General features: G+C 34.7%; 1 protein-coding gene across 4 annotated transcripts in view; it reads right to left on the bottom strand.

Moving 5' to 3' along the window:
* Positions 1–4,915: 4,915 nt before the first annotated feature.
* RYa-R (RYamide receptor) overlaps positions 4,916–17,811 on the bottom strand; it is a 404,709-nt gene continuing 391,813 nt past the window's right edge. For 2 of the 4 annotated variants that reach the window (XM_036357827.2, XM_070113209.1), the window contains 4 exons: positions 11,565–11,633; positions 11,126–11,430; positions 7,943–8,034; positions 4,916–5,942 (listed from right to left, as the gene is read on the bottom strand). In XM_036357827.2, the coding sequence (XP_036213720.2) occupies positions 5,890–5,942; positions 7,943–8,034; positions 11,126–11,430; positions 11,565–11,633 (519 nt within the window). In that variant the 3' untranslated portion in view covers positions 4,916–5,889. The remainder of the gene's footprint in view (positions 5,943–7,942; positions 8,035–11,125; positions 11,431–11,564; positions 11,634–17,811) is intronic. The other 2 variants (XM_036357829.2, XM_036357830.2) reach the window with 2 other exon arrangements.

The raw sequence follows: 17,811 nt of genomic DNA, 5'->3' as shown, positions 1-17,811 counted from the left end.
ATTTGCGAGTGTTTCTATAATAAAATTCATTTTATTATCACGCACTGTGCGCTTTGCGAAGACGTCTTGTTGTATTAAAACCTCCTTCTTTTTCAAGTTCTATACAAATTGTTGATTGAGTTGTTCCAGCAGTATTAAGATGTTGTTCTTGAAGTAAACTTCTTTTATTTTCATTAATTCTAAACATTTGTGTATGTTTATCAAAATACATGCGAAATTAATAACCAATGGTAAAGTAAAATAGAATGAAGGAAAATTTCATGCCATATTCTCTATTTCTGCAATTGAAATGTTCAGTACATGGTATAAAAAGCATTCGAAAAAGAGCGGAGGTTCAAGTATATAAGTTCAGCAATGAACTACTTACGGTCTTTTTGATTTTAAACATCAAAGGATCTCGAAGGGATTTAGGGGACTTGAGAGGCGCTGACGTGAATATCTCCAGGATGCTCTCTTTTTATACTTGAACCAGCAGCTCGGTTTAACTTTTGCTAATTGTATCATAATATTTACTTAGTCTTACCATAGATTAAGTTACAATACATACTTCGATGACAAATTCGCACAAAAAAAAGTGACGATATTTATACTTTTTTAATATCTTGCTATAATAGTTTTGTTCACCTAGCGGTTGTTTGTATTACCTAAAAGTAATAGTGATAGATATAGGTTTATACTTGTATATATTTACATATATAAATTATCAGAATGACGAGATGAGTTGAAATCCGAAAGTCTGTCTGTCCGTCCGTCTGTATGTACAAACTGTTACTTGAGTAAAAATGAAGATATCGTAACAAAACTTGGTACACATGTAATAATTGAAAAACTATAAAGTGCCACAACTAAGTTGTAAATTAATATATAAACCTGGGCATGGCCATGCCCTCTAAGCGATTTAACGTACATATCTCTTAAGCCATTCAAGCTATTATACCCGAATTAGCTTAGAACAAATGCCTTTACGAACTGTATCTATGAACTGACACTATGAAAATGGATGATCGGATTATAACCCCGCCTACTCTTCATATAACGCTTCTGCTGAAAATTACTAAAAGCTCGATAGTTCACTAAATAAATGTGTCAGAAACATAAAACTTTCCATCCGAGAATACCCAACCGGAGTACAACTCCGCTTACATCATAAATAACACAGTTTTAAATTCAATCTGATTATTTCACTTACCAGTATGCAAATCAAACAGAAATGAATGTATGGGGATAAAACTTTGCCCAATTAGTGCGTTTAAAGTAGGCCACCTTATGACCAAAATTTATTAAAATCGGACTACAAGTGCTAAAGCCCTCAGATACCGAATATGTGGACCACAGTTCCTTTTGACGAATATGTCGTTTAGTGTGTGAGTTTTATATTTATAAAATTGCTTGAACATATATCCTCAGTATACCCTTGCAATGCCAAAGTTAATGCAATCAGCGCATCCCTTTCGCTGCGCCCAATATAGCTAATATAATGATTTCTGACTTTCCACCTAACTTCAAGCCGTTTAGTTGGTCAATACGTGTGATTTTGACATGAAATCAAATGAACAAGTTTCCTTAAAAATTACGTGGTTTACCACTGAATATGAATGGAATTGGGGTAGGCCTTGATCTAAACCTTATATCCCTAATATAAAGAATCTCGATATTTTGGTTGACGTTTTCCACATCAACTCAATATATTAAATTTAGCCTCTTCGGTTGAGTTTATATCACAACCATATATGTATCTTAATTGAAGTTGTTTTTAATATAAATTTCCTTGACGCGATTAAAATATATTAATAAAACTAAGTGAGTACATGATCTTCAGTATAACTAATATGATAAAAAATTTGATTGTTATCCATTTCGCAACATTTTTTAATATAATATAACGTTTTGCCAGAACCTATAAGTATTTCTTTTGATAAAATGTTCGGTTCCACCCGAACTTAGTCCTTCTTTACTTGTTTTATGTAAAGTTTTGGCTTTGATTTTTGCAAGTTGTAAGCTGCTGTAATAGTTTGGTTGGGAGTCTCCCGTAAAGGCTTTACACCTTCAGTCCAAATTTGAATCCATCAGACTCCAGTTTGTGGTCCGAATTGGAGAGAATAGCCTGTAGTTTACCCCACAGAAATTTGAAGAGTCTCAAAAATATTTGGTTCGAGCAGCGCCGTGAACACCAATAGAAAATGTGCGCTATATGTCAATGGTATAATCGTTTGACAACTTGTGTGAATGTAAAAGCTGACCATTTCGAATAATGTTCTGTACATTGCTCATTTAATGTATGTATTTTTAAACAAAATGAACTTTATTAAAAATGTAATATATATTTTTTTTATAACGGCTTGAACTTGAAACAGAACTTATGTCAGGACTAAGTACGAGTATATTGCCGTCCTTCATAATAAGTATATATATAACCTTAAAAAAAGTACGATTTCATACTCAAACTCATTGACCTTTCTAAAAAAAGTGCTCGAAACATCAAAACTTCCGTTTCCGGAGTCTTTTCATTTCTGCTTTTCAGAATAATTCGAACCTGATTTTTCGCGAAAGCGTCAAAATTATGAGAAAGATGGAAGGCATCAGTGTAGATTTTATAAATAAAAAAATAGCTTTAAAAATCAAAATACATATAATATAATTTATTTGTTAAAAAAGTTGGAATCCAGGTACCTTTACCCGAATATAAGTTTGGACATATAGTGCATTCGCGACGACCCGTCCAAATGTGGTCGAAGGCGAGCAATAGTTTTTAAGGCTCTCAGGTACCGGTTGACTTTATATCAATATCTATAATATTTTTTTAAACACTTATTTGGACGTGTTTTCTTCGCAACATCGTAGTTTAGCGTTAACATCTGAAAATATTTCCTCATCTTTAATCTTTGTGTACATACGTACTTTCGTACATACAAATAAAATTTATAGGTCAATTAAATTTAGAAACATGCACACCCTTCCTTTTTCGTGAACATTTCCGGCAGATGTATTGCTCGAAGTGCGGTATATAAAGGGGTCCGTACAAGGACACGCGGAAAGTGGCGGCTTTTTCACTGGTCACATACCGGCTAGGGATAGGTGGATGGGAGGAGTCGCTGGAGAAGAGGCGCGGTGAGATTTTCACGGACGGGTCGAAGCTAGGAGGGAAGATTGGTGGGGGAATTTTCTGTAAGAAGCTCTCCGTCAATCTTAGCTTAATGCTACCGGTACACTGTAGTGTTCTTCAGGCAGAAGCGGTTGCGGTAGACGTACTACTAGCTCCTACCCGACTGCGAGATCCTTTTGGTCTAGAGCAGAACACAGGAGATCTACTGAACTACTTGCCTTTAGCAAAGTTCAGCTTGCCGCAATCGCAGGGGTTTTTTCTGGGCACTGTCCAAAAGATATTCATGCGGTAAGGCTTAAAATCTTGTCGGACGCTAGTTGTAAAAGTTGTATGGAGAAGGGTGAGGTGGAAACATCCAGGAACTTTCTTCTCCATTGTCCAGCCTTTGCAAGACTGACGCTGGAACTTGGTAGGCTTAGCTTCAGCAAACCAGAAGACAAGCCGAAACTGTCCTAGTAAGATCCCTCTTAGGATCGACCTAAGATTAACCTAAACTAGCCTAATAACATTTCTTTTCTACAAGCCAATTGAATATTTTTAACCAGTCCCTAAAAAATTTTCCCTTTGAAGGTCAGGCGAGCATTCATCACAACATAGTAAACTTGTTAATTGATACGACGCAAAAGTTTAAATGTTATTTTACCAGACATCGATAACATTTTTTCGGCTGCAGAAGTTTTAAGTATTTTGTTGTTATACATAAAACACAGTTAAAAAGTATAATATTAACAATTATTTAAAGTAAAGCTAAAGTATTTAGTCCCCCCTAAGCCCCTGTTTTTTTTTTTAATGTGCTGTATGAAGTTGAAGGATTGCGCAAATATAATATTTTATATCAAATGCTTGACACTTTCTATCTGTAATTTACAGTTACAACGTAAAGTTACATCTCTTAGTTTCTACACATACACGAGAACGCTGAATATAATATGTTTAACTGCACTCAAACTTAGCTCTTCTTTATTTCTTATTATTATATATTAGAATTCGACCCATATAGACACTATAAAGCCAACCAGAGAAACAGAAATCATTATATAGAGCATATGACATCTCAAGGAAAGTATATTCAGCTTTCGATCGTTGTCGGTCCCAAATCTAATTAATGTTGGTTGAAATTTACTTACCTAAATTTGTCAAAATTTTCTTACTGACCTTAATACAAGTATAGAGTAACATCAACGGAAGGACGAATATGTAGTACATTTATATGACCTAGGAGCTTTAGTACCAAATCACATTATTAAGATTCGAAGTTCAATTTCACAAAAGAAAGATCACAGGAAATCAAAAAAAAAATGGGTACAATGCACGCGAACTTAAAACGTGCAAAGACGTTTAAACCAGTTGTCCTGGTTATAGCGTCTACGAGTATATGGTATTTTAAGACACGCATGAAGTGTTCTTTCTGTTGTTATAGAAGGTCGAAATCGTGAAAAAATTGTCGATTTGGAAGAATAAAAAAGCACTATTTCAACAAGACAATTCACCCTGTCACAAATCGATTAAAGCGATTCGGATGTTTTCAGCATATTCCGGATGTGGTCGCCATCGAAATTTTCTTGCCCTCAGATCTTAAGAAAACCGCTCGGGATATAATTTAACGACAACGAAAAAATAAAGATACTACTTGTAGATTGAAGCAGAAGACCTTACTATGAAATGAATATGGAAAATTAAATATGTTGCATAATAATAAAGAATTTTGTCAAAATTTTGGCTGCCTAGTTACTTTGATTATTTCATAAAATAAAACGCAAAATTTTATTTCACTTTACATTTATTACATAATGTTCAAAATTGACTAATTATTATTTCAAAATTTTATCCTTTGGTTTCGTTTACATTTAGTACGTCACTTAATTATTTACATACATAGATTTAGATTTTGATAAGGTTGTCGTATACATATTTGCCTATAAAAGTAGGGATACAAATATATATTTACCTACATACATTTCGTTTTAAATACGTAAGCAGCAGTACAGTTATTTCTTATCATTTCAACACCGCACCTATTTGGGTAAGTATGTAATTGTGTCTAGATTTTTTTGGTTTTCGAAAGACTAGCAAATATGTGTCTGATTTTCGGGTTACTTATGTATGTATTGTAGTAATTGTAAGCTTTGAAGAAAGAATAGCAAATTGAACAGAACCTTAAGGCGTTTACGTTTTTCAATTACACATACATACTCATTTACAATCATATTAATATCGTTAAAAAAAACTTACATAAATACTCGCATGCTTAAGTGTGTGTAAATGCGTTTAGATTAGGTTTTCGACAAGGACAACGCCTTCAGGATATCCATTGGGAAAACTTCATTTTCGGTTTAATGACAATAAAAGCACATTTAATTTAAAAGCTAAGCTGTGCTTTTGCTTTAGATAACGGCTTTTAGGCATTAAATTTATTTTTATATACTATCTAAAATTGTTCCTGGTTTCAGGTTTATCTATGTATGTACATACTTGCTTATAATGTGTGTAGGGAATGCCGTAACAAAACCATAAAAGCACACAATTGTTTGTATGTATGTTTTTGTAAGCATGTGTGTGTTTTGTATAGCTAAATTAAATTGTAAATCTGTTTGCAGCTTCTGCTATCTGCTTCTGCCTGCCACGCATTTTCGACTGAGCTAAGCCTATCCTTGTACGTTTATATGAATACATGTGCGTGTGTGTGTATATTGATTCGCAATTTCCATCACACGAATTGCGTTGTGTTAATGGGCGGTTGAAGCTTCGCTCTTGTTGGCGGTGCGGTGACATGCGGCTGGCTCCATCTATGGGCCTGGCACTACCGCAACACTGTGGCCTCCGCACATGAAAATTGACTCTACAATGAGAATAGGATAAATGTTAGTGGTGCGTTTAAACTTCGAAAATATGTCAAAAGTTATGCGTCGGTGAAAACTTAGAATACTATTATTAACCTACCTAGTTTGGATATGTCTGTGTTGTTAACTGTTGCGTGTAGGCTTTATGTGTGAATATTGTAAGTATGTGGGTGTGCATATGTAAAATGTGTCAAATCCAAAGACAATTCTAAATTGGTAATAAAAACTTTCCTGACACTAACTGAGAGTTATTTATTTATATTTTAGAGCCGCCCCGCTTCTTTTATTTTTAACACAGCTGACATTGCATACTTTTAGGCAGCGTGCGTGCTTTTGGTTTATATGGTAATTCCCAGTAGGAAAAGCAATAGCCAGATGGTTTTGTCAATATTCTCTTAAAACTTCAAATTTAAGGATAATTTGCAAAAGGCTAGGACGAAGAGATAAATAATATTAGTTCAAGTAAAATTCCAGCGAAAAAGTTTTTCTTCCTCGTAGGAGTTAAAGGTTATAAGAAGGCTTTTTCCAAACAAAAATATAATAATTTATATTCAACTCCCTTGAAATAACTTTTCATAGCAGTTTCTTATCCGTGATTAGTGATTTCTTCGCCTCTACTCAGGCAATCTCAATCTAAGGAGTGTTTTTTAAATGTTATTTTATTTAAAAGTGCTGTGGGTTTCCATAATAATGCAGAAATTCACAAAGGAGAACGTTATATTGCTTAAATTTTGCTTTCTCTTGATTTTTGCTTATTTTTCTTCTTCCTCCCTGATTAAATTGGGGATGACAATTCGAAACCCTACTGAATGCAATATACTAATATGTAGCTTTGTATGATACCAATTGTCGAAGTTTTGTGTAAAGAGGGCAGGTAGAACCGTCTCAGCACAGTGCTTAGGTATGTTCGGCTTTCGCAAAAAACATGCTAAATATTATAGCTTCAGTTAAATTAAAAATAGTCGTATCATCGGATTTGTGATATGCTCGAGGCTCTTTGTCGATAAATGAGGGTTTGGTCCATCTTCAGTAGTACTTTTTTGGTAATGGGTGGGAATTAGCCTCATTAATTAAATCACGTAAACTTATCCACCCGGCCCTTCATATTAAACGCAAACATTCGAACAACAAGCCATTACCATTGCATCCTTTGATTTGCACTTTGCCGAACTAATCGAACTCTTAATCATTTAATCATATGCAAAATTTGACAGTGTTAACGCCTAAAAGTCCACAAAACTTTCCTAGACTTTAGTCTACAAGCGTTGTCTATAAGAATTTTGTAATTTCTACGTTACTGTCAGATATGGGTGTAAGATTGCGCATGAAGAGAGGATTATGATATATGAAAGTAGGAAAGTTATTCGACTTTAAATTTCAAGGCTTTCATTGTTCCGTTGAATATACTGGTTTCAAGATAAACGAATCTGATTAAAAATTTAAGAGTGATTTGTTGGTTAAACAGGAGTTTCCAACTTAGAGAAAGCGTAAATTACAGTATACCTATATAACATACGTCATCATACGCATGTTGTTCTCTTATAAAGTAATATACCTGAATTGTTCACTTTAGTTTGTTTGACCAAAGTATTTTTTACAAAATTAAAGAAATCGCTGGACAGTTTCTTTAAAAACGTGTGTGAATTCCTGCGAAAATCAGGTATTCAAAAACTTTGAGATTTGCCAGAAATATTTCTAAACTGTTATGCCGTGTTTTATAATGGCCTATAATGATTTCGCCTAGTTAATGATCTGCATTGCAGTTTCTGGATCTCGTTGGCCGTCCTTGGTCTATATGAAATGGTGTGCACGATTTCCGTACCCTTGAAACTCAATTGAAGACTCTTGTCCATTCTGTTTCCAATAATTTCTGCTCAAAACTATTATAAGTTCTAACTGCCCTTATGCTTTCTTTCTTTACTACTACGTTTGTTTGTGTGCTGTGTTATTTTGTATTAAGGTTCCCAGTTTAGATTTAGTCCGATTGTTAGACACTTACCATTTGCATAGAATTCGTTCGGAGTTTTTTCCGAGTGCTGATGTATGTAGTTGATGTGTTTACCCGTTGCAAGTGGAATGTGTCGTCCGTGCCTATATTAGGGTGGTAAAAAAAAAAAAAAAATTTGAAAACATTTTCCACAAAATTTCTAAAACGTTGGCCATCTTAACGAATTTGCTCAACCGAATTGAACTACTTGTATTTCATACATTCGCCCTAATTAGCGTGTGTGAGTAGTAGACCAATAACATTATAATTTCCCATTTAATAATTTTAAGTTTATTTAAATAAGTTCATATAAATAAGGCGGAGGAGTGAGGAGGACATGCAGTGCAAGGTAATAAATTAATTATGTTTTTACCAAAGCATTTATAACACTTGAAAACTCAAAGACACGGTCTCTACGGTGTGTTTTGATAGGTCGAACTCAAGTTTAAAGTTGCCTATGAAAATTGCTTAATTTTGAAGAGTACACAAATTTAAATAAGTTTCCTAAGCAAATCAAATCCAAATAGAATTTATAAAAATTATCTGAAGATAAAGTAACTCAATACTTTTGATTTGACCTATATCGAAATTGAAATTCCACTCTTTATATCCTAGCGCAAATGTTTACACTGTTTATCATAGTTTTACGCACCTAAAAGACGTTGACGGATTCGTCTGTAACTTCTTGCCATATAAAAACCGGACATATACATAAGTCCAAAAGTCAAAAATTTACTTCTGGGACACATAGCCAACAACTTATCGCTCTCTATACCTCAGTAGTTAAAAACTCACAATAAGCTGCACTTTCCTAGTGATATCTAATCATATATTGTTAAAAAAAAATAACATTCTAGGTGGAACTTGGTTAGTTACGATAAATGGATAAAATTTTGAAATCAGAACTAAGGTAATTAAGCTATTTCTCAATTTAATAGAAAAGCTACATCATCCTAAAATCTTGTTAATATTATTTCTTTGTTTCAATTTTAATTATTTGAAGTCAATCAAACTCATTCAGAATATTTCGCATTTAATTTTGGCTATCTTTCAGATTCATTATCTCTTTTCTACATGTTGCACGGATTATAGAAATAATTCTGGCATTATTTTAGTAAATTCTCAGGCAATAGACACATTCTCTAAAACGCACAAATGTTTGTAAGTGCGCAAAAATGTTTCGGGCTCAGAATCAAGCATGCAGTGCAGCTAAAAGGTAAAAGAAAGAAATTGTAATTATAATCCATATGTAAGTATTCGCAGAAGTATTTTTTTCTATATTTTCTATAGAAATAATATCAGTTTAAAAAAGTAAGTAAGGACCAAGTTCAACTTGCAAGGATCAAAACCTGGGAAATTACTTCAGGTGTTGGAAAAATTTTATATTAAAGGAAGTATTGATCCGATTCAACCTATTTGTGACACAAAGACATACTTGTATCAAGAGTTTCATTTGTTTATTTTAATATAAGAATTTCAATTATATATCTTACACATTGGTGTCCACATATTCAGTACCTAGGGGCTTGAACAGTTTTGGTTTAATTTAGACAATTTTTGGTCACAAGGAAAGTTTTATCATTGTTGCTTGATTTGTATAGTGGAAAGTGAAAGTATCAGATGGAATTTAAAATGGTGTTATACGGGAAATAGGAGTGGTTGTAATCCGATTTCGTCCATTTTCGCACAAAAACATAGAAATAAAATGTTATGTACCGAATTTGGTTGAAATCGGTTAAGCAGATCCCAAGATATGGGGTTTCATCTAACGGTGGGCGGTATCGCGCTTTTAGTAATTTTTAACAGTACCGTTATAAGGGGAGTGGACGGAGTTGCCACCTAATTTCACCAATTTTCACACTGTCAATAGTTAGCACCTCTATTTGTTCTTAGAGAATTTGGTTATTATAGCTTAAGCGGCTTAGGAGATATGCACATTAAACCTATTAGGCGGCGGTACCACGCCCACTTTAAAAAAAAAAAATGTTAACCACAGATGCCCCTCCCTAATGTGATCCTCTATACAAAATAGCAGTCTTGTATCTTATTGGGGAGTTTAGTTATGGCAATTTATTCGTTTTTGATGGGTACATGGGGGCTAAAGGACGTATTGACCCCATTCACCCCATTTTTGACATACATACTATTATCAGGAAAGGATCCTATCTGAAATTCAAATATATATCTTACACCGTGACCTATATTTTTGGTCATAAGGAAGCATATTTTACAGGCATTATTGGTGCAAATTTTTATTCCGATACATAAATTTTTGCTTGATTTGCATATTAAAAGTAAAAGAACCAAATGGAATTTAAAATTGTGGTATATGGGAAGTATGCATGGTTATACTCATCTCTTAATCCTGATCATTTATATATATATAACCCTATATTTAACTCGATTGGGTGATAAAAACAACCGTAAAATTACTAGTAAGTAGGATATGAATGAGTTTGAGCGAAAACTGGTATATTCGATTTACATATTTGAAATGGGTGTGATGTGACATGGTTTTGCTCAACTCATAATGGAAGTGAGGTCTATATTTGCCTATCATGAAAATAGGTTTTGACACATAAAAATTTCAAAGATTTGCATTGCTTAAGATAAATAATTATTAAAATAAGTAGTTTCGGGATAAAAGTTGGCTAAAGTTGGCAGTAGTGTAAACTTGAACGAATATTTAGCTTTATTTTGGTCTATCACTTACTTTTGGGAACAATTTCGGTCGATTTCAATGTTTTCCAAAATTTGTAGTTAAAAAAGTGATATAGTAGCTTTAAACATTATTGTTCAAGTTGAGTTTTTTGAGCCCCGGAAATGTCCTAAATTCTACTATTTTGAGTTTTCCAAATTATTTATCTAGCATTTTAAAAGTAATTATAGTTAAAAGTTATTTTGAATGATTTTCCACGGACATAATCAGCTATAAATTTCTGAACATGCCGTCCAGTAACGTCACTGGATACAAAGAAAAAATAAATCTCCAAAGCGAAGTTGAATACGGTAATTCTAAAAACACAAAACATTCAATGATACTTAAAGTAAAAAATGGTGTTCGATTTACATAAATTTCTAGCGAAAATAAACCACAGCGCACGGTAAACAATTTTGAGAAAAAAAATTAAAAGTGCAGCAAGAAAAGTTAAGGAAAGACAGTAAAAAACGGAAAAGACCAAAATATGGTGGCACCTAATGCGAATTTTAGGTTTCCTCAACAGACCTCCACCATTACCAGCATTGAATTTGAAGGTCATCTCACCGGTAGCATCGTAATTTCGCTCGCCTCGATTATGCAAATAACGACGCAGGCAACAACAACGTCGCAAACCTGGCACACGGTAAATAATCTGCAGGAAACCACCGCGAAAGCGTGCGTTCATATAACAGTAGATGATCGGATTGTAGCAGCTATGTGACATGGCCAACCAGTGGAATGCAAACCAGAAGTAAGGCAACGGCTCCCAGATTTTGAAGGCATCATCGTTGAGTAGAAGCTGCAAAGAGAGAGAGAGTGATTAAATATAATATTCTTTTTTCGAAGGCGCGCACATTTCAGCGCTGTTTAAGAAGCTGGGAAGCGTTTTATATATAAATATTATTTGGATAATTACATGTCTTATAGACTTACCACAAGCACGTTGAAAGGCAGCCAACACATGGTAAAGACGATAACAACCGTCACCATCATTTTAATCATCTGCAAGTAATAAAAAACGGTATATTTGCTAATTATTCGCTGATATAATATAGCTGGGGTTGCAAGCAGTTAGAATTAATTACATAAAATGCATACATGTATTTCTATAAAGTCATTGTTTGTACAATTTATCATTTGCCGTCATGCTGCGGTAACAATAAATTTTATATAAACCAGTAAGGAAGGGCTAGGTTCGGATGTAACCGAACATTTTATACTCTCGCAAAGTCAAATGGTATACTCGTTTGAGATTTCTTTGTGGATTGACTGATATTTTCGGTAGAAGGTCAACTATAGGCACTGGGGTCCACATATTTAGTACTTAGGGGCTTAAACAGGTTTGGTTTGATTTAGACAATTTTTGGCCACAAGGTGGCATACTTTAATCGCCACTCCCACTGTCTAATTTTGAACGCGGTTCCTATAAAGTCATCTCATACCATCCCAGAGATAAAATTTAATGTCTCTGGCGTGTTTAGTGCTTGATTTATCGCGCTTTTAGTAGTTTTTAACAGTACCGTTATATGGGGAGTGGGCGGAGTTGCCACCCGCTTTCAACTATTTTCACACCGTCAATAGAAGTGCTAAAAACATTTGCTTCTAGTGAATTTTGTTATTATAGAATTAGCGGTTTAGGAGATATGCACATTAAACCTATTAGAGGCGGGATAACGCCCACTTTTTAAAAAAAAGTTTTAACTGCAGATGCCCCTCCCTAATGTGATCCTGTGTGCCAAATAACAGTCTTGTATCTTATTGCGGAGCTTAGTTATGGCAAGTTATTTGTTTTTGATTGATGGCGTTTTGTGGGCGTGGCAGTGGTCCGATTACGCCCATCTGCAATACCGACCGTCTCACGGTACCAAGAAACATGTCTACCAAGTTTCATAAAGATATCTCAATTTTTACTCAAGTTAGAGCTTGCACGGACGGACGGACGGACAGACAGTCACCCGGATTTCAACTCGTCTCTTCATCCTGATCATTTATATGTATATAACCCTATATCTAACTCGATTAGTTTTAGGTGATACAAACAACCGTTAGGTGAACAAAACTATTATACTCTGTAGCAACAGGTTGCGAGAGTATAAAAAAGGCGAAATAGCATAATTCATGCAGCCACTAATTGGGTCAAGAAACAATTCATGATTAATTGACGGCAGCATGATCGCCGACATATGAAATGTCAGCTTTGATTATTTTTTACTGTCATTTCGGCGTTCAGTTACCCTCAGGAGTTATTGGACAAACAATGAGGTTTAAGAGTAAAGAAGTTTGGCTTTTTGAAGAAAGTAAAATATCGATTTTTTTCTAATAATCATATTTACACAATAATATCTTTAGCTTAGGTTAGGTATGATAATAACGGTGAACACATTTGTACAATTGCAGAAAAATTCTTTATGGTACCAAAAAGTACTAACAATATTTCAAAACTCTCGTCTGTCGACGAAGGCGCCAGGTGACCACAATAAGTCTTTTGCTATTGACAATTGATTCCGATTCGGCCTAATTTATTTGGATTGCTAAAGGTAACCTTAGCTTTCAACAATGGAAGAAAGACTTTTTGGCCATCTTTTTTATTAATATCACTATCTTTATGGTTTTGGGACAGCGGGAGAACAGCGCTTACTTGTAGAACAAGGAGCTCATATCATTCTCATCATCATTTTTCCTATATTGATACCGGTAGGATTAAACAATATACTACCTTAATCAAATCTCAGATGATAATGGGAATAATCAAACTCTTTCGGGATTGCAAGTAGAACTTTATTTACCAAATCGTATTAGCGAGTTAAAGTAATTTCACTTGCGTATTCATGCCATTTTCTAATATGATTCATCCATGTTTAAGCTTTGGTGTAACGAATATTGAGATTTCTCATCGAATCACTACAGCATATAAATATGGTCACTCAAGTTCAAGGCAACCTTCAAAAGGTTAATGGATTCTATGAGAAGGTTTTCTAACAGATAAAAATCGAAAACTTGCAAGAGGAAACATATTTGCCTATATCATGACAAAACGCATCTTATTAAGTCAAACCCCTGTTGTGAAATTAAATAAGAAAATTTATTCATTACTATATTATAAATATATTCAAACGTGTCTCCGAATGTGCGCAGTTTTTTTTAACACAACTATAATTTGCAGGGCTTGTGTTTCGCAAATTATTGCAAATTTGATTGTAAAACTATGAGGTACTAAAAATGTGGACTTAAGCGAATATATATAAATAATATAAACTTATAAAGAAGGTTCGAAATATCTATTAATATAATATGAGTCCCCCATAGATTAAAATTTAAAATTTTTTTATTTTAGCAACATAGTTATCATAATTATGCTATGAATATATTTGTCGTCAAAGTGGATTCGCAGGTAATACTCTTAGGGCCGTTTTCTCAATGTCTGGGGAAGCGCTTATTCAGATCGGCAACATGTCGAAAAATGGTTTTCTCAATATCTGGTTAGCAACCCTCTGCTAGTTAAGTTGTGGTCATCTCTACCGAATGAAGGAGTCGTGGTTAGTTTCTACCATGAAATGACAACTGTTAGCAGAATAATCTATAAGCATAGACGCAGTTCAGGGGATTCTTTTGCTGCTCATTATCATTACAAGTAAGGAAGGGCTAAGTTCGGATGTAACCGAACATTTTATACTCTCGCAAAGTCAAGTGGTATACTCGTTTTAGATTTCTTTGTGGATCTTGCCGCCTTGTTCTATGTTGACCGATATATTCGGTAAAAAGTCAACTATAGGCACTGGGGTCCATATATTCAGTACCTAAAGAAATAATAACTTATTCCAGAAAATTTACATAAAATTTATGAATGAATGTGTCGATTGACGCTGTGTCATAACTGTCAGAACTATATGAAATTGGTTAGGAACAAACATCAAGGAACTGCAAGCTTATAGCAAACGAAATAATGAGCTTAACAAAACAAAATATGTCTAATGAAGGCATGTAAATATGTTAATTGTATATACGTATACCAGATTCATTTTTTATGACAACTACATCTACCGTAAATTAGACCAAGAATTAGCTTTGACTGAAATGAATTACAGTCTCAGTGTTCTAAAATGAAACCGCTGTGGCTAGAAAAACATTTATTTATGGTGAAGTTCTCGTCATAGAGGAGTTAAAAATAATGTACCTACATATAAGAACATTTAGTATATTGCGATTGATTAGGGTGAATGGCAAATCTCGGGACCTACTCGACCGATTTCCACCAAATTCGGTAGGTAACATTGTCTTACATTCATATGTCACACTGCCAAAATGGGTGAAAACCGAAAACAACCACGCCTATTTTCCATATAACAAGCAAGCATCAATGAATGTATCGGAATAAAACTTCGCACGAAAAATGCCTGTAAAGCATCCACTTTCTGACCAAAAATTCTCAAAATCCGAATCCAACTATTCAAGCCCCCATATACGAATATGTGTAATAAGATAGATATTATATAAAATAGAGAGAGCGCGTTTCTCTAATATCCGTGCATTTTTGTGTCTAAAATGGATAAAATCGGGTGAAAACTAATCCCTCCTCCATTTAACTAATGTCAAAATCTAGTTAACTTTACTACTTATACCATATATTGGTGATGGTATGTGATGTACCTTAATGAAACTCAAATATCATCTTTTTCTGTTAATAATATGTAGTGATGACAAAAAATCGATCAAATCGAGCCTCCTATCTTCCCTATACTTAATATACGTCTTTTAAAGTTCCGGTTGGCTTTATACCGTTTATATATATTGGTATATTAGCAAAATTAACTGAACGTATAATATTGAATATATGGTACTATGCTAAAACTATATGAAATTGATTCACGAATTACTCAAGCTCCCATATACTACATATTAGGTCAAGTAAAAGGTTCGTTCGGTTTTTATCTAAGAGATGGCGTTATTGTCCACAGTACTAGTGCTACGTTAAACGTGTTTATTCGCGCTAAAAGTTTGTCTTTAACAGTTTTTCGATTGATTGACTCAGTACGTTGTAAGCGCTCGGCAAAGATGGACACCAGCAAAGAAAAAATTCGCTATATTTTACAATTTTTCTTCGATCAAGGCGAAAAAGCAGCCAAATCGGCTGATAAAATTAATTTAGTTTATGGGCCCGATACTGTAAATGAACGTGTAGCACAAAAATGATTTGCTAGGTTCCGTTCCGGTAATTTCGATGTCAAAGATGCACCACGCGTCGGGAGGCCTGTCGTCGAAAATTGCGATAAAATCATGGAAATAGTAGAAACAGACCATCACGTGAGCACTTATTTAATTGCTGAGAAACTAAAGATAAGCCAAAAAACCGTTTGGAACCATTTGCATAACCATGGATTCAAAAAGGAGCTCGATGTTTGGATGCCACACGAACTAACGCAAAAAAACATGATGGACCGAATTTCCATCTGCGAATCACTGCTGAATCGCAACAAAATCGACCCATTTCTGAAGCGGATTGTGATTGGCGATGAAAAATGGGTCATTTACGAAAACATCGACCGCAAACGGTTGTGGTCAAAGCTCGGGGAAGCGGCCCAGACGGTGGCCAAGACCGGATTGACGGCTAGGAAGGTTTTGCTGTGTGTTTGGTGGGATTGGCAAGGAGTCATCTACTACGAGCTGCTCCCCTATGGCCTAACGCTCAATTCGGCCCTCTACTGCCAACAACTGGACCGCTTGAAGGCAGCACTCATCCAGAAGAGGCCATCTTTGATAAACAGAGGCCGAATTGTGTTCCATAAGGTCAACGCCAGGCCACACACGTTTTTGGTGATGCGCCAGAAACTCCGGGAGCTCGGATGGGAGGTCTTAATGCACCCACCTTATAGTCCGAACCTGGCACCAAGTGATTACCATCTTCTCCTGTTCATGGCGAACGCGCTTAATGGTGAGAAGTTGGGTATATGAAGTTGGCATCTCAATAAGTTTACGAACAAAACGGCGCATATTTGACTTAAAACGGACAAATGTGCACAAAGTTATCATATTTTGAAAAGTCTATAAAAAACCGAACGAACTTTTTATTTGACCTAAAATAATGATTTTATATAATTGTAAAATTGCTTCAAATATGTTTTTAAATATATCTGCGCAATGTCAAAAGTTTTGCAATCAGCCCAGATTTCTTTAGGCGCTTTAAAAGTTTTGGTTCGATTTAAATAATTTTTGGTCACAAGGTGGCATACTTTAAACGTATTACTCACGCAAAGTTTTATAACAATACAATCATTGTTGATTTGCATAGTGGAAAGTGAAAGAATCAGCTGGAATTTAAAATGGAGTAATATGGGAAATAGGCGTAGTTGCAATTCGATTTCGCCCATTTTCACGCTCTAATATAGAAATATGAAAATAATATTATGTACTGAATTTAAATGAAATCGGTTAAGCAGATTGCAAGATATGGGTTTTGATTTAAAAGTAGGCGCTTCCATGCCCACTCCCTAATTTTGAACTCGGTTCCTATAGAGTCATCTCATACCATCCCAGGGGTAAAATTTAATGTCTCTGGTATGTTTAGTGCTTGATTTGTCGTGCTTTTAGTAGTTTTTAACAGTACCGTTATATGGGGAGTGGGCGGGTTTGCCACCCGATTTCACTTTTTTTCACACTGTCGATAGAGGTGCTAAAAACATTTGTTCTCAGTGAATTTTGTTATTATAGCTTTAGCAGTTTAGGAGATGTGCACAATAAACCATTTTAAACTTTTTTTAAAGTCCGGATGCCTCTCTCTAATGTGATCCTGTATACCAAATAACGGTCTCGTATCTTATTGTTGAGCTTAATGGCGTTTTATGGGATGATAAAGATATCTCAATATTCATTCAAGTTACAGCGTGCACAGACGGACAGACAGTGATATATAAAACAAGTAAGGAATGGCTAAGTTGCGGTGTAACCGAACATTTATTACTCTTACAACTTGCAAGGATCAAAGGATGGTGGCAAAACTTTATATCAAGAATTGCAGCGAAATTGTTCATCTTTGTTTTCAATCAAATATCAAATTTGGTATCAAATTAACTTATTGAAGGTCATAAATTACTTAGTATTATTACTATATTTTACTTCCCGCCAGCGAAAATTATACTAAAATCAGGGAAGGGCTGCTTGCATTAATTTTATATGATCAGTTATA

Source organism: Bactrocera oleae, chromosome 2, assembly GCF_042242935.1.
Source record: "Bactrocera oleae isolate idBacOlea1 chromosome 2, idBacOlea1, whole genome shotgun sequence".
In the NCBI taxonomy this organism is placed as follows: domain Eukaryota; kingdom Metazoa; phylum Arthropoda; class Insecta; order Diptera; family Tephritidae; genus Bactrocera; species Bactrocera oleae.
The sequence above is the reverse complement of the archived record's forward strand: the minus strand, read 5'-3'. Positions and strand labels throughout refer to the sequence as shown.